The sequence below is a fragment of the Anas platyrhynchos genome, chromosome 10, assembly GCF_047663525.1.
Source record: "Anas platyrhynchos isolate ZD024472 breed Pekin duck chromosome 10, IASCAAS_PekinDuck_T2T, whole genome shotgun sequence".
NCBI classification, from domain to species: domain Eukaryota; kingdom Metazoa; phylum Chordata; class Aves; order Anseriformes; family Anatidae; genus Anas; species Anas platyrhynchos.
The window spans coordinates 5731207-5758112 of NC_092596.1; the positions used below are offsets into that span (position 1 = coordinate 5731207).

At 43.5% G+C, this 26906-nt stretch overlaps 2 protein-coding genes across 30 annotated transcripts in view; one reads left to right on the plus strand and one right to left on the minus strand.

The window, feature by feature from the left end:
• The window catches only part of AMMECR1 (AMMECR nuclear protein 1), a 112643-nt gene that overhangs the window by 62425 nt on the left and 23312 nt on the right, over positions 1-26906 (minus strand). For 23 of the 24 annotated variants that reach the window (XR_003499601.3, XR_003499606.3, XR_005268398.2 and 20 more), the window contains one exon: positions 24884-25427. Coding sequence is in view for 15 of the 24 variants with exons in the window: in XM_027465395.3 (XP_027321196.1) it covers positions 24884-25427 (544 nt within the window). In the remaining 9 variants the exon portion in view is untranslated. Of the gene's footprint in view, positions 1-24883; positions 25428-26906 lie in introns of those variants that run through there. The other variant, XM_027465403.3, reaches the window with a different exon arrangement.
• LOC110351905 (uncharacterized) overlaps positions 23987-26906 on the plus strand; it is a 29280-nt gene continuing 26360 nt past the window's right edge. For 4 of the 6 annotated variants that reach the window (XR_011811836.1, XM_072043049.1, XM_072043051.1 and 1 more), the window contains exon 1: positions 25688-26180. Coding sequence is in view for 3 of the 6 variants with exons in the window: in XM_072043049.1 (XP_071899150.1) it covers positions 25775-26180 (406 nt within the window). In the remaining 3 variants the exon portion in view is untranslated. The other 2 variants (XR_011811837.1, XR_011811838.1) reach the window with 2 other exon arrangements.

Below are 26906 nucleotides of genomic sequence, written 5' to 3' on the forward strand. Positions count from 1 at the left end.
TAACTTCATTTTCAGCAAACAAATTTAAAAATCATTGTATTCAAGACAGAGATGTTCTTCAGCACTGTAAAGGTGCCAAAAACTGCTCACTTATGCTGCAGCAGCTCCAGGCCACGGAGCTCCTGGAAATTCCTGGGGGTAGCACCTTCCATGCAGGTCACCCATCAGATTGCTTGCTGCGTTGCCTAGCGTTACTGATGCATCTTCAAGTCTATACATCTGTTTTTAGGGTAAGACCTGTGAATTTTCCTCTAAATGGAATGTTTATACCCCAAATTTCCATAATGACAAACCAGACTGCGCATAAATCGAGTCTGTATGAGGGACTGATTTGTCATGGTGTTTGCACTAACATACAGCCAAGCACGCACACGCTAACCAGAAGGATATACCGGTTTATCAGCTCATACTGCTTCAAATTACACTGCTTCAACAATGTTCCAGCTGCAGCTTTCTACCACGATCAACTCCCAGATCCATCAAGCAGTTTTACAACTCCATTAGCAAACCTAAAGTTTATACATCTGGATAGTTGCTAAATCATCAAGTTAAATTAAGTCACCTAGCACTGGGTATCTCCAGAACATCAATCCCTCAAGGCTGTCCTTCAGCCACTAAAGCCATCTGTATTTCCAAAACATTAGGATGAAATTTAACTTAGGATCCAACACCTTATGCAGTTAGGACAGGAAGTATAGGCAAGAGAAGAGAAACTTCCTTGCCCTCAGAAAGCATACAGTTCGGGGCCTGTGCTCCCAATACAGCACAGTGGGTTCTTCTGCTCTGTTTTTAAAAATCAAACCTTCGAAACAGCTCTAGCCCATTCAGCTGTGTAGACAGCTTTCCAAATATGACCCAAGTATTAGCCAATGCAACATCACAAGGTTATTCCAGCACCTTGGCTGCTGATCTTAGCAACAGTGTTAACACAGCCCTCATGTTTACTATTTCTTGTCAGAATCACGCGTGCAACAGGGAAACCATTAGTCATTTCCAATTTCAAATAGTCTTTGCAATGATGAAGAACAGTGGCACAAAGCTGTCATCCACACACAAAAAAAAAAAGGGAGGAGAACATGACTTCAGAGTAGACATCAGGAGAAAAAAATCAGGGAAAAATAAAACCAAAAATTCCTCATTCCTCTGGAAGATTGTGGAAGAGAAGAATAGCGGTGAAAGAATCTTCCTCTGAATACTGAGCAGAACAAGTCAGTGTGCCCTAAATAACAGAAGTTATGGAAATAAAAAGGAACTACCAGAATGGACAAGGGTTTACATCCTCTCTAAAACACAGCGACTGCGATGCCAAGGCTCCTCAGCAGGGTGTTATCACAGTACTTTGTGATCACCCACACCACGATCCTTGCTCCTCCACATTTACCTCTGCCTCGTAGCGTTTGCCTTCTGTCTTGTGAACTTCTGCTAATCCTATGCAAGCCCAGACCAGCAGGCTGAACACATTGAACCTCAGAAACAAACAGAAAAGTTATCTCCATTTTAACAACATAAGTCACTAGACAATTAATTTTGCCCCCTTCTTCCCCCAAAGGCACACTGCTTTACACACCCTTTCTACGCAAGGTGCCTACAAGCCTTCCCGAACAGATCCTGAGGGAGCAATGCGGCTTCAGGGGACGCATCCCTGAGCTGCTTCCAGACAAGTGTGCTTATCTGAGCGGCACAGCACCACGCATGAGAGCGGATAGGATAGCTTAGCACCCGGCCTAGTTGATTCCAGCTCTTATGAAGCACTACCACAGGAATTGCTCACTGTACCATGTTTCCTAACAGGGCCATAACCACATAGCAGCCCTCAGACCAGCACAGGCCTCATACAGTTCGAGATGGCAGAAGGTACAGGAATAATAGAACTAAGCAACCCAAACCAGAATTTATTCAACAAACACTAGAGAAATCCAGCAGCAATGTCCACTGTTGGCACTGCTCAACGAAAAGGTGATGAGAAGAGCAGCACTGACACAGAAGCCACAGCAGCTCATTTTTACGTAGCTCCTTACAGGAAGCAGTTGCACTCACATATCCTCAGTGCCAAGTAACATTGGTGTATGCAAGTTTAAAAACCAATGGCTTATTTGGGAACTGATAGTTCAAGTGTTTACTTCTCTCTCCATCAGACTCTGAACTCATTAGGCTTTAAAAGTCATTCTGCCCATTGGGCTGGTTTCTACATTTCCATATTCAGAGCATCTTTTGCGCTTTTATTACTTCCCCCCCCCAACTTCTACCTCCTTTGGCTTTTTGGTCCTTCCTGCCTCCCGCCATCTTTTCATACTTAAGCCTGTCTCCTAGCTGGTGACCAGCTTTTGACAAGGAGGAAGAGGAAATGAAGTGACACTGGAGGTACTGCGTGCCACATGCCCGTTACAAGTCTGTTGGGGTTGACGCCCTTCTCTCTAAACGGCTCCCTGTTTGCTCTCAGAGATCCTGGAACACGCATTTTGATTAAAACATTTGGAGCACTCAGAGCGGTCCCAAAACCTCAGTATAAGTTACTGCTATTACGAAATGGTGGGTTTTGAGTTTTAGAACACCAACATGAAAACGTAGCTCCTCTTATCAAAGCGCTGCTTAGCCTTTCAGGAGCGTGCACATGCTTACTCAACACACCCACAACAAGGGGTGCACCTCCAGATAAACTCTTGCTCTGGAGTCTACAGAGACCAGTAAGTGTCAATGTATTATAGGCTATTAAGACACTGTAATTTGTAACATTTAATACAATTATATAACAATATGTATGTTTACTTTATAAAACTGTTCACATTTATGCTCTGACCTACTTAAGCAAGTTTTTTCCCCCAATTGCACAATTATGAACCAGAGCAGAAAATCAGACTTTGTAACTATGAAGTTAATAAATCAATTCAGTGTCATTACAAATTATTAAAAAGTTATTACTTCAGAGTCTGCACTCACCTGATTATGGCTTTCTATGGGACACATTTAAATATTCTCAAGAAGTATAATTCTGCTTCCTTTGCTTTGTATTATTAGTCATACATTATACTTCCTTTAATGAACTCAAACTAACTTTGTATTATACACTGAAACTACAGGTTTCTTACACTTCAATTCACAAAAACTATTAAAGCAAAGCCAGTATTTTCTCCTTGGCTATTCCACCTTTCTCATACCCAGAAAACAATTTGTAGATGCAGAGAGGCAAACCAGGAAAATGCATTTGATTCAATACACAGTTTGCATCAAAACAACTTTGGCTATATTTCAGGTGTTTCCATGTGGATAGGTCTCAGTCACCTCCCCACCCAGTTTTCAAAGAAACTGAGCAACTTAAAATGATATGCTGCTCCCATATCTAAAAATGACTTTGCACCTCAAAACTCTCAGGCTGACAGATAAGTTAACAAATTAACAAGTGCTCAAATTAACCTCCTCCCAGTGATACTACACGTTTTACTATCGAGGGGGAGCAAGAATCCTGAAGTAGATATTAATGTTAGAGTGAAACTCTTTAAAGAATGCAGCAGCCATCCTAAAACACATAATTGGCAGTTTTGCAAGTCAAAATTGAAACAATTACAGTACCACAAGAGATCTTACATAGAGTTTATGATCATTCTACTTACAAACTGGAATTGAGATCATTCCACTCAAGCACTTTCCTTCAAATTGTCAGTTATTTTTCCCCAATGAAACCTTTCAAAAGGTTCAGCAAAATCTTTTCCTAAAATTCCACTAAGTCAAATATATCCCAAACCCAATGCCTTAAGAACACCATATTCAAAACGTCTTGGAAAGTTGCTTAAGTCCCCCAGGACTACTTCCCTGTAAAGAACTGTGAAGACGATGCTAAATGCATTGGGTAAGAATACCTGCAGCTCCTAGATTCTTTCTTTCTTTCCACATCACTAGAAATGACACAACATTAGCTGTGAGGTGCTAGCATACATTTCGCCTTCTGTCATTAGCAGTATGATTCAAACTTTAGATCTGTTTTGAAAGTTAGAGAAGCAGCATCCTCTGAGCATTAGAAGTCTGGAAGTTTAGCTCCACTTCATTATTTCCAGTCTTACAAGAGAGCAAGTGAATCCAGAGACCATTTCCAGCATGCTCACAGGTAGTCACCGCATGTGAATTACAAATCAAGTGCCAAAGAGTATTGTTTTGTGCAGATTTCAGACAGCAGCTTAAAACAGAGCTCCCACCTTTAGAGTCTGTATGTACTACCTTAAAATAAAGTCTGTTCTGATTGCCCACAAAGCTACTGATTTTTCCTTCTGATTACTGGACAGTTTTGTCCAAACTGCCAGTGACCATTAGCGACTGAGATGCTGTTTTTTCTATTTTTAATTCTGCTGTAATATTCCTGAAGCAGTTAGTCATGTCATCAGATGAAAACCAGGAATGGTAATTACTAAACCCTTACACAAAATTGTATTAGAGATAGAACTGGGATTCTCCTACAAGAGATGATTCATAACTTGTGTTTTAGTGTACTTCAGCTAACCGTGAGACACGCTGTTCTTTCAAAATATTGCATGAATGAGCAGAAGCAGGCAGAAACATATGCAACTTGTTACAGAAAAGAACTTCGTTAATAATTCACACACTTCATACACACAAAAGCACTAGATATACATTTATAATGGTATCCATTTGGACCTTTCAAATGCTTTCCATTATTTGCCAGATACATGATGCACACTGACACATACGAACACCTACAGACACAAGCAGAAAGAGCTGAACAAAAAAATTATGCCAATAGCTGATCATATGCCAAGCCTCTGAAAAGAGAAGCTTATGCACAGAACTCTTCTGCTTAAGCAGAACTTGGTTCAAAGGAACAAGAAATATTTAAAGAAACCTAAGAAAAAACTGGAATCCCACAGGATTTTTTATAGCACTAGTATGTTACAAAATGGATACTCTAAGGTGTCAGATGAAAGGACAAATTGCGATTCTGCCAAACATTCAAAACTATTCATTTAAAGGTCATTGATCCTTGTTCATGTTAAAATAAATGAGAAAATTTATTTGTACCTAGAGGTCCACTGTGCAATAGTAGCTTGCAGGACACTTCAAACACTGGGAACCACACAATAAGAAGCTAAAACAGAGCACACTTGAACATTTTTAAAATACGTAATTTTAAAGATATAGTAAACATTAGGTTATTTTGGTACCAGTTTTAGGAAGCTCATAAGGCAAGCTAAAAACAAGCCTCAGCAGATTTTGAATTTGCCCTCTAATTCAGACTTCACTAACTCTACAGCTGGAACAAATTAATCATGGTCACAAGAATTACCATCAAATCAATGCACTGTTTGTATTGAGCTTCACCAGGTAATTTAACCAACGAGAGAGTGGTTCAAAAGCAGACTACATACACTGCTAGAGTCTGATGGCATTCATATTTTCTTCAGAGAAAAGACTTGCTAACAACAAAGATAATTCAAAACCAGAGTTCTCCCTGGGTTGAAAGTAATGGCTGCTCAGGAGATTGGGTGGTTTTAATACCAGCAAGACAGACATCTGTTACTCAGCACAGGTGTATGGTACAGAGATAGCCCTGAGATGAACTAGATGATCTCGCAATGTCTTTCCACCCCTAAAATCAGAAATGATTGCATAGATGGTTGAGTAACAGTGAAGTTCAGAGCCACTGCCTAAGAAAGAGCAGCTTCACCCAACGTTTCTATCCCGACACATAGCTCCTTTCTTGTTCTGGTACAAATATTTGTGACTGGGGAACTGATCTGGTTAAAAATGTATCTATCTTCTTTTTGGTATATTAACTTAGACCAAGTTCATTTCTCTGCTCTGTTTCATTGTGCAGAAGCACCCACAGAGACATCAGCACAAGAAAGAAGAGGCTAAAGCAGTGAAAATGAGTGAGGATGATGACTGCTGACATCTGCACCCCACAAGAAGAAGCATATGCAGTACAACCTAAAAAAAAAGGAAAAGAAGATTTTTTTTAATATACTTTTATTAAACTAGATGATATCGCTAGAAAAAGCAGAGGAACTTTCAGACACATTGCTGGTTTAGCAGATTAGGCAAAGCAGCAAGGTTCAAGACATAACAAAGCTGCTCATAATGTAATATAACCACTCCAACCAGTTAAACCCCTCAAGAGAAAAAGCACTTAGTGTTTAGGCAGCTGAGAAGTGTGATAGTGACAGGCCAGATGACCAGTCACTGGTCCCTGTGGAAGAGGGATAAACTACAGTTAGTGACACAAAGATGCAGCAATCCACAGAGCCAACATACCTAACAGATCTCACTTCTTAGCACACAGCCTTAGTTACTCTCAGATATCAAGACAGAGGTAACAGGCACACAAGTTTCTGAGCAAGTATCGCACTGCGTTACTATGTGGTATCACTGGCAATACGATTAGACTACAAACAAACATGAAGACACTAGCTCTAGTTAGGTAACCCTTGAGCTAGATACAGCAGCATTTGTACAGGTTTCCCCTGGTCTTGTACCTTCCAGAAGTACCTGTCACCAGCCAACCCTGGGAGACAGGGATGAACAGATCCTCACCGGGGCCATCTGTTCTTTTACAAGTTCACACGGATACAGAGATGCTGTCCATAATACAGCAAATTTCATTCAAAAAATGCACTTTTTGTATCTCAAGACTGACTGGGGTTATGCTTTTAGATTTGTTCTTTTGTCATAAACAGTAAAAAAAAGACACTACTTTATATGAACCTCACTGCACTTTTACAGTCTGTAACTAGCAATGCCACTGAAAAGAGTGCTTTCAACATTGCCTACTTGTTTTCTGCTTCATGCCTTATCATGGATTTTGCCATCTCATGTGGTCAGAGGTTGGCTCAGAGCTAATCTCTTAGAAGCAGTCTACCCTCCAGCTGATATTGCTGTGTCCTGTTGAACCAGGGATCGTCCTTGCAGCAGACAGGCTTAAAGGCTAAGAAGAAGTAGGCTAGGGTATTGGATGACTCGACTAGACACACAGCTAGCTGTGCCTGTGGCATCTGACCATCAGCTGGCATGCTGCCTGTCAGATGTAAAGGTAGAAACCTCACAGGGCATCTGCACTGACTACTTAGTGATTCAGCAAAGGAAACAGTAGTGCACGGGGTCCACTGTGTAAGGAAGCACATTATGGATGCTTTGGAGAGAAAGCTCAGGTCAGGCAGAAGACCGATAAACAGGATTTTCATTGTGGTATTTTCTGAAATGCTGTCAGATCACATGCAAGGCCTGAGAAAGAAGCTAAAATAGGAAGTCAGTGATACAAAGAGAAAGGATTTAGGCATGATGGGAACAGGAAGAACTTGTTAAGCACGTACATTACTCATACAGAGTCACCCTGACTGACATGCTAATAAGAGTTTGGGAACTCATGAGCACTTCCACTCCACTGCCAGGTATTTCCCAAGTAACACACAGGAAGACCAAATGCTTGGCCTCGCCTGACACCCTCAATGTATCAGGCACCTCCAAGGCTGGGTGGAGGAGGACAAATTGAGACGGTACAACACTGAGAAGCTACCAGGCACTCAGCAACTCCAACAGGAAGGAGGGACAATGTGCAGGTGAGGAATGTGAAACACATACGTGTTTAATGGCATAAAGCATTACAGGAGAAGAGAAAAACAATGACATTCTTGTACTACAAGTCCATAATCAAATAACGAAGATGTCCCATCAACTGTGCAACAGTTCACAGAGATTAGATAGTTGCAAATTTAGGACTGGTAATAATGATGGGCAATTGACATTTCCTAGTATAAAGAGGGCTCTGTGCCTCGTCTGAATGAAAACTAGGGGTTGTATTTTATTAGTATTAAGTAATGGTTCAGTTTTGAGCGATACACAGGACCTAAGTAAAGAACATGGATAGAAAAGCTGCTCTGTAACTGTACCTGCAGTACAATCGTATTTCAATACTGAAGTTGAATACAGTAGGCAAAACAAACAAAAAATAGGAACATGGATATTCATTTTCAAGAAAAGGAACAGTGTAAAAAAAAAAAAAAAAAAAAGCAATTAGTAATCCTCCCAACCCACTCCCCTTCAAAACAAAGAAAAACCTGAAAAGGAGCAATCCAGAAAGCAAAAAGATTGCGACAGCTTGGAGGCTGTCAAAGACAAAAAAGCACCTCCCAAGAAAATCCAAAGCACACAACATACTGTATTAAAAGTTCAAGTAAAACATTCACCACTGGATTAAAAGAGCAGGTAAAACATTCACCACAGTTAGAAGAGAAAACAAAGCAGTCAAAATACTTCAACCCCAGCAAGAAAATCCCACACCTGTGTGGCTCCATAGGGAAGTTAAGGAGAGCATCTCAGACAGAATGCTTTTAAAAACAGAAAGCTTGCCTAATGAGAACAGAAGAGATCATAAAACACGTAGTAGGTCAAAAGTAAACAGGAAAAAGAATGAAAAATGTTTGGTTAGCACCTTGCAACTTAAGTTCACTATCTCGAAAGCAGGAAACCAGCTAGAAAAAACAGTGGGCTCTTGTGGAGAGAAAAGGTGCAAAATGGATACAGGGATGATGCAGAGGAGCTCACTGAACACCCGGTACTGGTCGTTACTGGTGAAGCAACTGGGGAGACTTCTACACGCATTTTTGTAGCATATAGGTCACAAGAGCTAAGTCAGTTTGAACTAAATACAGAGGAGGCATTATGCTGACCAGACCACTTAGACATCACCCACCTGGGCCAGATGTTTACAGAGAAGTTCCAGACCTGAAACTGCAGAACTGCTGGGCCACGGGTTGCCATCGCAATGCCACTGCCCACAAGAGACAAGCACTGGAGAAACGCAAACGTGATTTCTATCCCTGGTAAGTGATAAAGGATCAGATCAGTATGCAGAGACATACACCGTCCATTGGGACAGAGCATGCACAGCTTCTGTAAATGAGAATCCTAGCAAGACCACGGCTCTTTCTCCCAGCTGATACCAGCTTCTGTATCACTCTGAATTCCTGCATTCCTCTAGGGGATCCCCTGGATACCTGAGTTGAACACTCAAGTTTTATGGAAGGGGTCCAATCTGGACTACCTGCTAAGAACTTGTAAAACGTAGTCTCCAGCCACCCAAAAGGGGCCCAAGGCTCTCTGCGACAGGCGACACATTCCCCTGCTACACAATGCAGGCTCCTGGCAAACGTCACCATTTTAAAATGACAACACACAGGTTTGCTATATATTCCACTGTTTGCAACCACGTGCTTAAGAGCACCGTGATGGACTCAGATGAACCCAGGAAACAAAAAATAAAAAAGCATAACCTCATTTAGCCTTATATCTGAGCTTGCAAGCTTTGTTCTGATGACTAGGGAGTCAGATGTAAAGCAAAAAACTGGCAATGCCACCAACTGCAGATACACAAAAGAAAGTTTGTCATATATGATTGCTTCTTCCTCCACAGCTTCTGGATGTACTCACAGGCACCAATCTACCTGCTGATGTTGCCCAAAGCTGGAAAAATCAGAGGAGTCCAAAAAAAACAGTGTAAACAAAAAATGAGAATCACAAATATTCCTCTTCACTGATACCTTAATGCTGCCATAGACAATAGCAAGCTGCTCATCTCAAGCAAGAGAACAGTAGTTGTGTTCTCAGAGCAGAAAACAAATCCAGGTTAAAGCAAGTTAAGCTGCAGTTCTTGGCAGCCTAAAATCAATATAATGACTGGCTGCAAGGGTCCTATCCCCTCCATGGGAAGACCCAATCCCTTAAGCCCGCTCTGGCATTTACCATGCTAAAAGGCTCAGCAAAAAGTCTTACAACTCAGCAAAAAAAAACCACAACCTAACAAAAGGCAGCAGTATCTACTGCTGACTTATCAAGCAGAAACAGCACTGCAAGCACGCAGTGATCAATGAAAGTAGAAGAAGTGAGGGCGCACTCAAAAAGAAACCAGGCACACCATTAATTGTGCTTGCAATACATTTGGTACATAAGGGAAGTCTGATCCCTTCTTTCGGCAGCAACTCCATCATATACTGGCTTTAAACGATTATGAAACTACAGTCCAATTATATCATGTTACTCAAGTGACTCGCCAGATACAGTACACTGCATAAGAAAGCTATTCAACAATACTAAAGCAAACAATAATTCTGGAAGACCTCAAAGAGAGAGACCCCAGTATCTTCACAACAAAGCTGAAGTACTTCTATAATGAAATATCCCCTCAAGTACATGAGATACAATCACTATTTCATAACTACATACAGAACATCTTCAGTAAGATCCCTTCAAATGTCAAAACTGAATTTTAAAAAATATCCCATCAGCCTGGAAACATTGAAAAATAACCAGGATGCATTTTCATTTAGCTGCATTAAAACCTGCAGGTTCACATTATGTTTTTCTCCACTAGATCCCACTTCATGAAAACAAAGAACTAACTACACTTCCACGTTAACTTTGCAAATCACACTATGTTTCTGAAGCAATCACAGAACCATTACTACATTGTGCACCAGCAAAATACATATAGCCTTTCAAAAGTAGTACTGGAGTTCTCTGAAAACACTGTATGTTACAATTCTGTCAGAAAAATATATAGCATAAAATCACTAGTTTTGTTAAAGATAGCTATTTGGCATACTACCAAAGGGACCCCTACAGCTCCCTTTCCATGAGAGGATCCCACACAACCGTAACTCAATCATTATGCTGGGAATCAACTGGAAAAAAAAAACAGCTGTGAATTAAGCCACTGACCTAAAGGGCAACATTATTTTGTTGTCATTAAATCTGTGCACTGGTTAGTCAATGAATTTTCTAAAGGCCAAAGCGTTGATGATGAACCTTTATACCAGGAGATGAGAGATTCAACCACCTCTAGTGCCTATTTATTTTCAAAAAATCAAAACACTTATAACAATAGATGGCTTTTAAAGGATTATGAAAGAACAGCTATAAATTCCTCGAAAAGAGAGGTCTAAGTGGGTCTTTCTTGGATTTCTCAGCACACTGACCCAAGGTTCCAGGCCTCCTATTTTCACCTCTTCCCAAGTGGAAGAATTCTACTGCTGTCCCACCCTGAGACCAGACTCCAGAATGCAATTATTACTCACCAAACCTGGCAGCAAATAGTTTTTTTTTATGCAATCAGGAAGTCCTACTGGAAACCAAAACTGGGGCTTACATACTCCAGTGGCTCAACTACTGCTACTGGTACAACATCCACTCCATCAAGCACTGAGCTCTGCCCACATCCTATGCCACAGAGAGGTGGCATATTCCACCTCTCTCACAGCAGGTATGTTTCAGGAACAAAAATCACTACTCTGTCAGCAGTTAGTTTACAGCATGGTATTGCTTGACCATCATTTCCAATTTTAGCTCCTGACAGGTTACCAGTCCCTCAACTGCATCCAAGCCCAAAACACAAGCAACAGTGGCCATATTTCAGCTGATGAAAGAAACCTGGGATGCTGGCATGAAGGAAAACTGAACAATCATTTAAAAACTTGGGTAAACAGTAAAACATTATCAGCTGTGGAAGCAACCATCATTTACCAGCTTTCATTAAAAAGCAAGATAAAACAAAAACAAACAAACAAAACAAACAAAAAACAGCTTTGGAGAGGTTCACATACCACAAGTTTAAAACCTATCAATTTGAAGTCTTCCAACATCTCCAAGTAAACTTGGAAGCCCCAGCTTTCCCAGACAAGTCAGGGTGAGCCTGTAACTTCATCTCCTCATTAATCCCTGAGAACCTCTCCTAAACAGTTTTTTGTTGTTGTTGTTGTTTTTTTTGTCATGAACTGCTGTGCAAATCAAACCCCATTTTGTTAGTTGGCTCAGGTCAACTAGTAAAGTCTCCAGTACTACTATTTAAAAAAAGGAGTCTGCTTACATACTGTTTGCTATTTGAATTGTCATTCTTTTGTTTTCTTTTGGGGATCCTTTTATTAACAGCAGAGACACTCTGTTCAGAAAAGCAATATCCGCATTCAACATAACCCATTACTGAATTATGGTTCAGTTCCAATTCAGTGAAAAATTATTTACACACGTAACATTCTCCAAATTCATTACCTCCACAGAGCTGTTATTAACCACCATTTGTCTGCATTTGTCTCTACCTCTACAAAGATATAAATCTCACTCAAGCCAAAAGCACAGTGGAAAGGACAGTAAATGTTGCTGTGCCAAAGCTAAACAGCTTGCTAGAAAACAAGATTTACTTGCTAAGTTAGTAATCCTGCTAGACCTAAACAGGTCAGAGAGCCAACTCCAACCATCTACAAACTCACACTGAAACAAATGATGTTCTCAAAAATAACAATTTTTTCACCTTCCATTAGAAGCCACTCATAACGAGGTCACCTAAGAGTCCTCAAAGATAAGATATTGAACTTGATCTATCATTATTATTCTCTTATAACACTCTTTACTTAAACAGAACAAAACTGACTTAGAAGCTAAGTCAGAAATGTCGGTGATCATAAATAACTATTGTCAGCAACCTTCTTGAGTATGTCTGTACAAGAGTGAGCGATTTATTAACTTCTGCTATGTCAATATAAAAATAATAAAAGGAAATTTTGACATAGAAATAAAGCGACGCTAATATGGTATGGAGGAGATGCTTGTTGCCACAATAGACCTTCAATGGCAAAACCAATGTTTTCAAGAAAGGAAAAAACATTGCCAGAAGACTTCTCAATTTAGAACATGTTACAAAAGCAGAAGCTGCTAGGGAACCAGGATTATTGCCCTCTGTCAGCGCCCTTGCACAGGGGGATCACAAGAAAAACTCACATGAATACCTAAAAAAACAAATCCGACCCAACAGAGAGGATGAAGGATCTTTTAAACTACTGATCTCACCACCAAAGGCAACTCATCAGATGTTTATCATAAAGTGATCAAGATACCTCTAAAACTACTTGAATTTCTTGCCTCTACTAATCCTATTAAAAGGTTACTACAAAGCCATACTGTTTCAGCAAGTAGAAACCTTACACCCTAAATGTAAATTTATTCAGTCATTTTATATCCTTTTGTTCTTCTGTCAGCACTGTCATCTAATCCAAACAGGTAATTTGTGTCCCTTTGTCTTTCTCTTACTATATAGACATAAATATATATGCACACACAATAGCACAGATACACACCCCCAATCAATCAAGTTTTGTGCCTCTCAGCCATTGCTCTGATCCTCTAAAGCCACCTAGCTCTTTCCTCTTCCTTTGCAAGCTGATCTCACATTTCTTCCTGGCACCCAGGCTGCCCTGCTCTGCAACCAGTAAACGTCTCTCTCTCTCTCTCAAGGGCAGCAGAACCATAAAGGTTTTCAATTAAGATCTCAACCACTCTCTAGTACAAACGTACTTAATACCCTTCTGGTTTTACTGATAATTTCTCATTAAAATAACCACTTGTCCTTTACATATGCGTAACACAATAATGACTAAGAGACAACTGGCAGTCAACTGGTAACACCTGAAAATCACTAAGGAGAGACACAAACTTGTAGCTTACACAGTCTGTTTGTTTGTTTGTATAATTACACTTGAAGCTGCCCTATACAATACTGATTTCATCTCATTTCTAGGAGTCTCAAGTCTTTCAAGCATTCCTGTGTAGAACTCTGATCTGCCTTACGACTTTGCTTCGTTAAAACTTCATTATACACATTGCTTAGCAGGGGAAACAGACATTACTTGTGGCTCAAGACATCCCAAGTTGCAAATTACTGAAGGTTAGAAAAACATTTGGAGAAGTAGCATAATATGGACACTACTCATAGCTTCCTCAACCACCTTATCTCCTCTTTCTGCTCATCTCCATTCTTCAATATTCAGTAAACCAATGGATCTTGTTTCACTACAGAACTGCAGTTTACTGGCTCTAACAGGGCCGTGAACCTGTCTCTCTCTCAGTGCTAAAATGTCCTAGTCCCATGAAAACTGTGTTTTTGTGGACAGATAGGATGTCTAGAGCAAAAGCAATTATGTAATACACTTTTTGGAAGGTCTTGTCTTCAAATTTGCTCACAGACTTTAAACTGTCTAAGATGTTCTCAGAGAACGGATTTGCTGAACAGTAGTCTAAAAATACAAAGGAGAATACTATGACTAAGAATACCCAAACAGAGAGAACTATCCTGGAAAAAAAATTCATTGAAAATTCTGTCATTTAGCTGAGAAGCAACAATGGCCTTTGAGGGATTCAAGCTAACAAATACAACTATGATTCACTTCAGATATAATGGATAACAGTACAAAAAAAAAAAAGGCATATGCTTCCAAGTTCTTCAAGTTGCCAATTTAGGCAAAAATACCATGAGCTGAGTCTGGAGAGTTTTCTGGCATGCCTTTCAGGGAAAGAACAATTCCAACAATAATAATTAATTTCTGTGGTCCTTGCTACTAACTTAACAAAGAAAAGCAGATCGAGGTACCTTACTTTTATTGGTAAGATCATATGGTAGAGAGACTAAGGGTCTCATGCAGGTTTGTCCACCATAATGACCTCGTCACGAACAAAACAAACTTCTTCCAAACCTCACTGCAGTGCTTTATGCTTCAAGTCACTCTTGCCTCCTCTAATAACTTGCACACAGAAGCTGGGCAGAACCTGCAAAACACTGTCACGCTTAAGGGTCAAATGGCCAATCCATTTCCAATCCAATACCTCTTTCTTTTTAGACTAACCCAGTTCCTTAAAATCAAATAGAGGCTTTATCTCTGGAACCATCTGAAGATTCCTGATCTCTCTGCAACGGCTTCTTCCAAGAAAATTTAGGCATCTCCAAAGACCTAAACTTCAGCGCCAAGATCTCAGAGACCACTATGGACTGCTCTGGTTTTCTCCTCCAGAGCAATTTCCATTAAACGTTCCACATAAAGGACAACTAAGGAAGTACATGATGCTTATGTTGCCTCAACTTTGGATTTCTGTAATCATTACATTTAGATGATTGCCACTCTGAGGATGAGCAAATATCAGGCATCTCCACTTTTAGCGTATGGACTTCTAAATGGATGATAAACATTTAAGAATATAATAAAACCTTGGCTATGCATTTTTGAATGGCTTAGCAACTTTCCTTGGGGGGAAAAAACAAAAACACCACCACTTTTTCTTCTTCCCAACTGAGACAAAATTTCACGAAGTTTCAATGAAAGCTTCAGAAATAACCAAGTCTATAGCCTCCATAATTTAAGTTCTGCATTACAGCAGTCTCAGGCTACAAAATTTAAAGAAATCATACTAAGGAAGCATTTTGGAATAGCCCATTTATTTAGCAGGGACAAATTTCTAATTTCCAACCATAAAACACGTAGCAGCAGACTGTTCACCACCTTATATGTTCATCAATTCTGTCTAGTGTAACTACACTACTACTTTCAGCTTATGACAAATAGGAGTCAGCTGCTGCTGAGCATCTCTGACACATTCAAAAAAGAAAACCCACTTAAATTAGCAGAACAGTATATGGTAGTAGGCAGTCTTCAAGTAGGTTATTCCAAGCTATTTATATTACGTATGTGAAAAACTTAACGCCTTGAAATCGTCCAAAATGAAAAAAAAGCCACTGGCAGCAGATAACAGATTTCATATTCTCCCCAAAAGAAGCACTACTGGGAACTTTTTGTATGGGCTCTGATTTCTATATTAAAATATAGTCCAAACATGGCAAGCTGCAATAATTTATCCCTAAGGTTAAAAAGAACCACAATGGTAAGCATACATGGGAATATTTGTCTCACTTGAATCTTTTTTCTGTGAAATAAGAGAAAGGTAATTTATATTCTGTTTCTTCTTCGCAACCCTTTATTTTTAATACTTGTTTTTATCCAGGGTTTCTTCCAAATGAACAGCACTAATCCTTACTTTCTTTCAATTTCTCTCCCAATACTTTACAAGAACTCAGACATTATGGTGGTGAACATCCCAAATGAAATTTTTGCCACCTGTCTTTTCTGGGTCTGCTTACTTTTCGGTTCCACTTGAACTGAACCAGAGCCAGAATCAGACTCCTACTTCTTAATGAAGAGGAGAGCTAATTGCTACAACTCCACATTTGCTCAGCATTTAATAATGATTAGTTTTAATACTACATTTCCATTTTGTTCTCCAGAGTTTGGATAATTGCTTGCACAACGCTGTACTGAAAAAACTTCCCTTTATCGCTCAGCTTCCAGTTTTTCATCTGAGCCAGTGGTTTGCTGAAGTCTTGTTCTGCTCATGCCTAGGGGATGCATCACGTACAACTACACACCTTCTGGCACCACAGCTGCCTATGGAGAGGGCTTCTTCCCTCACTACAACCACACCCTTCCTATGTTTTTGTCAACCACCTCCCCAGCCTGCAATGCTCTCACCACAGAAAGTCTGCTTGCAGGCAGCTGGTGCAAGGTTTTGCTGACTGGCATTCATTGGCTGCTTAATGCTGCAGTCAAATTTAAGTTCTGAGGACTAGAAAACATTTTTTTCCCTTCTAAAGCTTACAAAGAACTTCTGCATAACGTAATCTTCCCCAAAAGTCAGTGTTTTAACACCTTTATCTATACAGAAGAGCTGCCTTGCAACTTGTCACTCACTGGCAGCTGAACTTCTGCTCACTAACTGGGTATGGGAACACTGGGGCACCCGATCCTTCCATTCTTGTAGCCACCTGGCAAAGGGGCTGGAAGCAGCCAGATTTACTTTGCTGGCCTGAAGAGTTGCCCAGCAGTGGAGCAACAAATGCTTTTCTCACCTTTCCTAACACACCTAAAGCTCACAACTCTAGAGCTTCATCTGCATAGCTCTTATCTCGGTGCAGAATGCCAAGCGGGAAGCAAGGCAAGTGATGCAATTCTACGGCAAGGTTGAAGCAGAAGTAATTCTGATGCTGATTAGAAGGGGGTTATGACAAGGATCCTCTTTCCTCTTCTTTTTCAAACATGCTCACCAAGTACTATCAAGCAAAGCAGGTGGTGTTTCAGATCTAGAACCCATCATGTGCCAGAGAAGCCTGCAGAGGAGATATCTTTGCTGGCAGAGAGGCAAGGGATAAACAGCAGGAGTATGGTTATGACTCCTATGACTACAAACACCACAGCCCTAAGCAGGACCTTGCTAACAATGCCCCAGAATTCAAACTAACAGGAAGAAGGGCATACAACGATTTTTTTAAAAGCACCAAGAAACGTGAGAACTAGCTCCCTACAGCACAGAAAGGTACAAGTGTCTTGAGGAGACATACACCCTTCTACACTGCTGCTGTCCTAGCGGCCTCGCCACGAGCCAGCAGAGCTGTCCCACATTCTGTGAGATGCCATTCTCAAGAAATCAGCACTTTAATCACTTTGGCTGCAAGTACTCAGCATGGCAAATGAGCATCCACATCCCGCAAGCCATGTCTTCCAGGAAGTTACCGAAGGCTAGTCAGATCACAAGAATGAAGCCAAATCCCGTAAGGCAGAGAAGTGTACATGCAGCCTGGAATACAAGAAGGGGGAGAGCAGGCACAAAGACATGACAACTGCAGCAAACACCCTACAGGATAAACGCCTACAGCCAAAGGAGGAGGAGGGTGTCCTACTGAACAAGCGAAGCTCTTCACACTAATCCCATTTGCCAAGGTCCCAGTTATGAAAATGAATGGCTTTTTAGAAGGTCACACAAGTAGCTCTGCAAAGATACCTACTTTTGTCCACAGAGCTGGGCTGAACGACACCATAGCTTCAGGGCAGTCACTCTAAAGCACAGCACTAGCAGTAAGGATATCTGCATCGTTTATCAACCCAAGTTCAAATGATTAGCTATATGCTCTCTGAAGATAGCACTATGGCTAACTTCAACAGCTGCACTCCGTTTTATGGATACTGCACTCCCCAACACACTTTGTTTTTAAGGACTTGCTTGTGAGAACTCATGAATTAACTGCAGCAGAGCTGCCCCAGCTCGTTATTTAGATGCAAACTTTGCAATGCTAAACCGAGTACTAATATAATACCCTGCTCCCTAGGAGCACAAACATCATAAAAAAAGGTCAAGCATTCTCATAATGCTTTGCTAATGAGGGTCAGGGCCTGACTGGACTTGTTTTGGCCTCCAGCCTAGCAACAGTTTCTGTGTTGGCCAAACTCTGGGAAGTCTACTATTAGTTTTAAATAATTTGCACCTTTCCTGCCTTCCATAGAAGCTCTTACCACAGCAACCACCAGTATATGGCTCGAACAACTTCTGTGTTAGCATACAAGCACTTCACTTCTGAAGACAATAATTTGATGCTACAGAAAACCAGCAGTTACCTGTAAACAAGTGCTTAATGTAAAATAGCTATTGAGCTTGCTCCTTTAATCGTGGCATGAGTTTCAAGAGATCCAAAAACTACTGGCTAGGTAAAGCAAACATACTTCATTCATTGCCTGGTCACAGCCTAGGTCTGTACCCTAAGTGAACTGACAAAGGCAAAGCTCTACGGTCTTTCAGTAACTCAAAAATAATTATTTGCATTCTTGAGTTATTAAATACTCAGTAATTTATTGCAAAGGATGCTAGAGATGTACACATGAAGTCAGTCAAATTGGAACCCAATGCATTTCTCACAGGCAGACAGGTTAAATAGGAATATACATGTAGAACGTCAAAAATAATGTCAAGAACTGGATTTGCAAAATGCCCAGAAATCTTTATATCTTCAATAGAAGATAGAGTAAAAGGAAAGGTGACTAAAGATTTGATTGCAACTAAAACAAAAGAGGCAATAAAAATGAACGACCAGATTGACGGCACAGGGAGAAGTGGCTGCTGACTTCTCACCCTACAAGGTGTAGGGACCAAACAATTTCTACCAAACCAGCATTGCAGTGAATCAGAGCCTTTATGATAACTCTGTGGTGGTTGTGTGTATCTGAAGAAGGAAAACCAGGGCCCTTTCTTCAGGCCATCTGTGAAGTGATCTCTTGTACTAATAGAAACATACGAACAGTTCATTAAAATGAGTTTATGAAGCAAAAGGCCCTCCAAGTCCATTTAACTTCATTTGGAGTTTATCAGAACAGTATTTGCTCTGTTCACCAATCAGACCAGAAGAGGAGCTTACTGGTTAAGGCAAGTTTTCTGAAGCTGTACAGCTGTTTTCCTCCTCTGCTGTACCAAACTGCGGTCACCAGTCCTGCTTTAAAATACACTGGGAATTCCCTGCTGAGCACTGCTCATGCCAGCCAAAATACATTTTCTGCTGCACAGTACTTAAAAAACTTCCACCACAGGATGCCACTTTGAATGAACCACTCAATCCTTCATACTCCAGCGTTTAACACTCAACAGCAAAGACAGTGTTAAGTCAGAAGATGCTGAAGCTTGTATGAAACCATGACACATACATAAAAACAGAATGAAGTCAGACAGACACAGACACCAAACAGCACTTCCCCGTCTGCGTTCCTCAACGCTATGGGTTTTGTTTTATGTCTGGTGTTGATCTTTAGCTGTGACCAAGCAATCATTATAGCTGTTGTGTAATGTTACCGAGTGTGACAACAAATACAAATTATTGCACTGAGACTGCCACACAAGTAAGTTTCCACTGCCACTCAAGTACTGTAGAGTAACAACAAAATTTCTGACTTCGGACATCAACAATACTAATGTCAGGAGGTACAGCTGAACTCCGAGTAGGGACTCCAGAGGAAGGGTTTTTTTATTTATTTGAAGAACATACTCTGAAACCTGTAACTGAAATTTGGTAAGTTTCCAGGGAGTTTTACAAAAACGGTTGTAAAGAAACATACTGACACGAGCAAGGAGTCCAGCACATTGTTAAATTTAAAGTTGTAGGGATATGGTTTAGTGGGGACTGTTAGTGTTAGGTCAGAGGTTGGACTCGATGATCTTGGAGGTCTCTTCCAACCTAGACGAGTCTGTGATTCTGACTAAAACTCACTAAAAGTGAGACTCCATTCAAGAAACCAGAAATCAGGAAAAGCCTGTAATCCTATGAACTTTCAAGACATTTTTATTTACACGTGTAAGCATATGCACACATCTGCAGAGAAGCCTTGTGTTTCCTCAGTGCCTTAGCAGAAAGCATCAGACAGTAGTTTAGCATTTCAGAAAATTCAGCTTTGGAACTGCACAGGAAGATTTTAAACTATTCCAATGTAAATTACTAACAAATCACCAACACTGGTGTTAACACAATATTAAGACACCCACAAAGGCAAAACATCAGATAGCCGGTAACAAACCCTGGAACCATTTCTTTCTTACAGGGTCAATTTACACTTACTCTGAGCAGAATCACAACTTTCTTGGGAAGTGTAAAAACTGGTGGGCACGAGACAAGCTAGCTCCACGTCTTTAAACTGCACTGACTTTAACCATCTCCACACTTCACTAACACAGAATCAAGGTGATGTAGTAGCACTACCCCATACCCTTCTAGAAGATGTAAACTGACAGATCCTAGACCTGAAAACACATGGAAGTAAGAAGGCCAAGCACACTGACACCACAGTGTATCTGTACCCTAGCCCTGCAGCCAAGGTTGCTGCAGAATACAGCACGGCACCAAGGAAGAAAAGAAATGGTCCGTTTCCCAGCCACCTCTTTGGACCAAGACTGGATATTGCCCAAGATTTGTTTTAAAGCAGAGGCCTTTGATCCCAGATGAAGCCAGGCAGATTATTCAGGTGGCAAAGAACGTGGTTGCCAGCAATGCTTCTGCTGGCGGCTGGAGCCTTGGCACGTGCACGGGGCTGGCAGCCTCACACCGTTCACTGCCTGTGTCACAGTCCCCCCTGCAAGATGAAGAGGATATGAGCAAGCCATCACCAAGGCACGTGTGGTAAACATCCTTCCCAAGGGCTCCTCAGCCGCACAGGAAGGCAGGGCACGGGCAGCACTGGCCATTCTGGGTGCAAAACCTTGCTTTTGGTTATCATGTACCAGCCAACACGGGCAGAACAAATTGTGCCAAATAAGGGTGCTCAGCACCAAAATAATCCCATTAACTAGCAGGCTGTTCCCAGGAGACTTTCGGGAAGGGACTGCAAGACACAAACATCTGGCACAACAGTTAACCTGGTGGACTGACACACATTTTCCCTAGAAAGAAGCCGGCATTAATGGGAAATAGGCAAGCTGAAGAGCTGCGAAGATGAGGCAAATACTGTGCTGAATCAGGAACTCAGCAGGGTAATTTCTGTGTGTTAAAGGAAATCTATGCAGCAAGCAGAGATTTCAGAATATTTAAGGGAAAAAAGAACCTAATGCCCCACCGCACAGCTTCAGCTAAACTCCTCTTTGTGCACCTACCCTTCCCACCCTGTCACACCAACCTTGCACACACTTCAGTTTAGGTTTCCACTCGAGCACCTTCCTACTAGAAGAACTGTAGCGAGCAGCATAAATCCTGAGTCCTTCCCCACTGGTGTGCTGCCCTTTTCCACAACAGAAGGCAGGAAGTGGTACTGTTTGCACTGATCACGGAGGAATAGTGTGCGTTGCACAAAACCAAAAAGGAATTAAAGACAGGAGAGTTATTTGTTAGAAAGATATGAAACGTGAGAAAAAAAAGACTATTCAGTTTTCCTTCTCCCTAAATGCACAGGGTAAAGTGTTTTGACAGTTTCTGCATCCCCTCACAATGTATTTTGATTGACACTTCTAAACCCCTATAGCGAAAAAACACCTTTAAATAATTGCAGTGTTCCACAACTCTACACACCAAGCTGAGTTTCAAGAACAAACAATGGCTGATTGACATTTTGTATAAGCGAAAAGTTTTGTCCGGGGCAACGGTTTTCAAACTCTGTATCATCTTCCATACCTCCAGGACCATTGTTACCTGCCGTCCACTCCTGTAGGTTGAGAGCCACTGCACTGGTAGAAGCAAGAGGAAAGGACATGCCTTGCAGAGCATGTCCTGAGAAGGAGGGAGGGACTGTTTTAGAGGGCAACTCAATGTGAGGTGACATTGTAGGTCAAAGAAAGCTGTTCAATTACAACAGAGATAGAGGAAAATGGTGAAAGATCAGTGGAAGACTGCAAGAGAAGGAGGATTTGCCAAGTCTGTTTTCACCAAGGCACCACTGGACAGATTCAGCGTCTTCCCACTCTCTTCTTTTGACCCCATGACTTACTGCCTCCAGCCCAACAGCTCCCTAGCAATACCTTCCACCAGCACGCCATATCCTGTGCTTTAGGAATTACACTCAGAGACAGGAAAATGACAGTTATTTAATCCATGTCTGGGGTGTGCTGAAGTCCAAAATCTGCGCCCTTTCAAAAACTGGCATTTTGTCTCATTCCTACTAACTGCTCCAAAATCCCTGCCCTTCAGTCCGTGCTGTGGTCCTCAGCTCAGCAGCCAAAAGTTACAAAAATCCAGAGGCACAGCACACAGTTTTTGTTCAGAAGACAATACATCAGAACCCCCAGCCCAAGTGATTCAGTCACCTGCTTTTCTTTGATCTTGCCCAGTTTCATTGTTCAAAGACCTGCAAGAAATGAGTCACGCTTGTGTGAGGATACCTGCTCACACGTCTTTCATCCTCCCTGTAATTAACAGAGCTCAAAACAGCATTTCTGTTCAATTGCTGACTTTTATTGTAGGCTACTACTCTTAGACCAGTTATTGTGGTCTACAGACAAAACTTCCAGAAGGATTCCTGGCAGAAAGCTGCGACATACATTCACTGAAAAATGCCGGTTCCCATTCAGCTTTTTTGCCATGCGGGAAGAAGCTCAGCTTCAAAGACAACATCACACCTTTGTGAGCTACCTGGCTATTGATAAGACTGTGCGCAAATCTTTTGACTGCTACAAGTCACACTGCCTCTGAACATTTGGCAGGAGCAAATTATTCACTGACCTAGAATTTTACATGTAATACTGAGCAACTTTTTCAAAGTTGCTTCCCCAACTGCACAAACATAATCAGCTCACAAGGCTGCTGAAAGCAGCAGTTCTGCCATCTGTCTGCTTATTCCCACCTCACACTTGTGCGGGCACAAGTGTTTGTGAAGCCACACAACGATCCAGAGGGAACCAATCTCTGAAAACCAACTGGGGAAAAAAATAAAATGATAATTAGATCATTCTTCCAGTCTGATACACAGTACAACTGTGCATGCTGGCACGAGCATGGGAACATGCACAAACGGTATCAGTAATGCTAACGGCAGTGCCATTTTCATAAGTCCATTGACACAGCAACTTTTTAAACCAGGTCAGGAAACGAAATCTCAAGAATGCATATGCACACACATGAATTTCAGAAAAATACAAGTTTTCCTTAACTTGTTATTATGTCCTTTTTAAAGTAAGAAGTGGGAGAAGAAAGGTGAAGTGATCTGTTAGCTACCAAGAGGAATCCAAGTGCTTGCAGGAAAACATTTCTGTGGTTAACTCTTCACCTCTGCCTCAGTTTCCTCCATTAATAAAACAGGGACAGTAACAGGAGAATCTTCAGCAAAACACCATGGTTAAAAAAAAAACAACACACCACAGCAGCAAGGTAACGTTGTCACAGAGAAACATGGACAGAATTCAACTCACTCTCTTGCACTAGCAAGGAGTGAACTGGCACAAAGGTGATGCAGTAACCAACAGCGGTCTGGGGTGGAGAACAGATACAGGACAGTGCAGAGCAAAAAGGCTGCTTAGCGCAGCAGTGCCTAAAAAATTGGTTTCTTCAAGACAGACATGGATTTACAAAAGACCTGGGTAAAGAAACTCACAGTGGAGTCTCTCTGCCCTCCTCTCATTACTGGTGCTCTGGTGTAATCACATGGGAGGTACGAAGAGAATATGGGGAGGACTTGCTGGGGTGGCAGGTTAAGTAGGAATCCTCTGAGCCGGGTTGTCATGACAGCAGCTGACAGTATGCAAGAGACGTATAGATCCTGGATGGTAGAACAGCAAGGACTCCAAACAAGATCATTAACACATGACAGTATTTTAAACACCGGGAAGTATGCACTACATCTCATTAATGAAACATGGCACACACGATAACCCTTTGCACCAGCGAGGGTGCGTGTGGGCAGAGGACACACAGAAAATGTTTCCATTAAGTACCCACACAGAACGGGTGCTATCGAGACGCTGAGAGCCACGCTGCAACGCAGATGAAGCAGTGGCATGCACTGGTGTGGATCAACTCTGCCGAGCCTCAGCTGGAGCTCACCCCACGAGCTCCATCCCGTTTTAAAGCACAGTGAAGGGGTGGAAGCGGTTTCACAGCACCCCTAAGGTCGGCTTTGCACTCACACAGCCTCGGAGCGGGGTAACTCATCCCAGCCGGGAGGAAGCAACTTCCTGCCAGGCAGAAGTTTCTCCCTGAAGTGTCTGAGCTGCACCTGCAGCAGCACGTCTGTCTGTCTGTCCGTCCGTCTCTCCGTCCGTCCCCCGGCACCGGGAGGTGCTCCTGGGGGCCCTACAGAGGCAGGAGGCTGTGAGGTTCTGCACGAACCCCAGACGAGAGCAGCTGGGGACCGGCACACAGCAGGCCCTCGGCGGCAGCTCGCACGCGCCTGGGAGGCAGAGGAGGGCGGCAGTAACAGGTGCTCGGCGCGATCGCTGCAAAACTTTGGAGCTTCGGTGCGGGAAACGGCCCCGGGGCTTCAGCGCATCGCCCACGGGCCCCTCCGCAGGGCACACCGCGAACCAGGGGCTCGGCGCGGGCTGACCCCAAGCAGCCCCACAGCCGCCGGCAGCCCTCTCGCGGAGCCGCGAGCCTCCCCGCGGAGCGGAGCCCAGCGGGGAGCCGGGCAGGGCACGGAGCCGGAGCCGGGCATTTGGGGCCGGGGCAGCCCTGGGGGCACCGGCGGGGGCAAGGACGGAGCCCGGCGGGGGCGCCCGCGGGCCGAGCGGGGCCAGGCGAGGCCAGGCGGGGGCCGGGAGCGGCGCGGGGCCGGGCGATACTCACTAGGGGTCGTTGGTGAAGCGGGGGCTCCGCGGGGGCTGGTAGCCGTAGAGGTGACAGTAGAGCACGTCGAAGCAGAAGCAGCACATCTCGGCCGACACCACCATCTTCCTGCAGCCGGGCCCGCCGGAGCCGGCGCCGGGGGAGGAGAGCAGCGAGGCGGCGGCGGCCGGCGGGGAGAGGCCGGCGGCGCCCCCGCCGCAGCTGGGCGGCAGCGGCGGGGCCAGGGCGCAGCCGGCGGCGCCCCCCGCCAGCCCCCCGAGGCCGTTGAGGCGGGGACCCCCCGGCGGGGGCAGCGCCCCCGGCTCGCCGCCCGCCGCCGCCGCCGCCGCCCCGCCGCAGTGGGAGCCGCCGCCGCCGCTCCCCGGCCCGGCGGCGCCCGACGGAGGGGAGCTGGAGAGTTTCTGCTTCTTCACCCCGCAGCAGCCCGCCGCCATCTTGGAGCCGTCTCCCCCCACGCAGCGCTTCCGACCCATGGCGGGGGGGCCGGCCGAGCGGCCGGGGGACGTGCGGCGGCCCGCTCCGCCTCCTGCCGGGCCCGCTCCGCCTGCAGCGGGGAGGAGGAGGAGGAGGAGGAGGAGGGAGAGACAGAGAGACAGAGAGAGCGGCGTTAGAGCGAGCCAGCCGGCCGGCCGCCTTCCCCCCTCCCCTCCTCGGGCCGAGCCGCCTTCCCCCCCCCCCCCCCCCCTTCTGTCAGGGCAGCGGAGCGGCTCCGCCCCGGTGCTGGCAGAATGAGGTGAAAATGCCCCCGCACAGCCCCCGAGCCGGCTCCAAGCGCCCTGCTCAATAATTCAAGTGAGCTGAGCTGCCTTCGGCTGGGCAGCAGAAGGGAGGGGGCGTGCTGGGGCGGGCAGACGGGGAGCCCTGCGGAGAGTGCCGGGATGCACCTATCGGATGCACAGCCTTCTGATGGCTGAAATTAGATTTTATATAGACACACAGCGTGTTTTTGCATCGCAGCTTGGGCGATTGCCTCGCACCCCCCTAAGCGGCGGCTCCTTGGCCCCGGAGTCTGCAGCTCGGGCTGCCTCGTGGCGTGCCTCGAGGGAGGGGAAGGCCCGAGGGAAAGGCCGGAGCTCCGCAGGGTGTGAGGCAGCCCCAGTTAAGCTGGGCAGGCTGCTGGGGGGGGTTTATTTTAGCCTCGCATGTCTGAATTTATTGAGAGACTTCACAGTGGCCGTAAAGTACTTAAGAACCTATATATACATTTTTGAAAAGAACACCATTGGTGTCACGGAGCTAGCTCTGGCATGGGATATAGCAGCTGGGTACCACAGAACAGCAGCACGGCCATATCAAGGTAGGCAAGGGAGCGAGGGCTGCCTCGTACAGCTAAAACTCTCTCTGAATATTGCAAATTTAGAGAGACACAAAGTCATTATCTAGTTGCAAACGCGGTCTACAGAAAGGTTTTGCAGGCGCAAACTACAGAGATTCGGATTGGAAAGGGTTTCTTCAGCATCCTAATGGTCTTAATACTGTCTGGATATTTAGTTATTATGGATTTGAGGAGGAAATCAATGGTTACTGGAGCTCTAATACTGCTTGGTTAAAAAGCCCTTCAAGGGCTTCTGTCCAAATACTGGCCAAAACTTCTCTGTTTGAATCATAGCCTGAGGTGAAACAGCTGCAGGGAATAATAGCAAACAGAAAAGAGAAGAATTTGATGGTGTAAGGCAGTCTTTCGTATTTTAAATTTTAATGTTTGTGTTTGGAGCAGGTAAATACTTGAGAATGGAACCCAGTTTCCCTCTCTGAAACAACTTTCACTAAAAACAAAGGCAGTGTCTTCCACTTGAGGGATTCATTTGTTTAAAATCAGTTAGCAGTGACACCTTCTGTTGCTTTTGAGAAAAGAGTTTCTTCAGGTATTGAATTCCGGCTTTTTCTAAGTTTTTCACTGCTCTGTAGTCTTTAGCACTAACATGCACAAAAAAATATAAGAAAAAAGAAAAGCTGATGATATGGGTAGAAATACAAATCAGTCACTCCACTGGGACAGGCAATTGTGAGGTTCCGGGTAAGT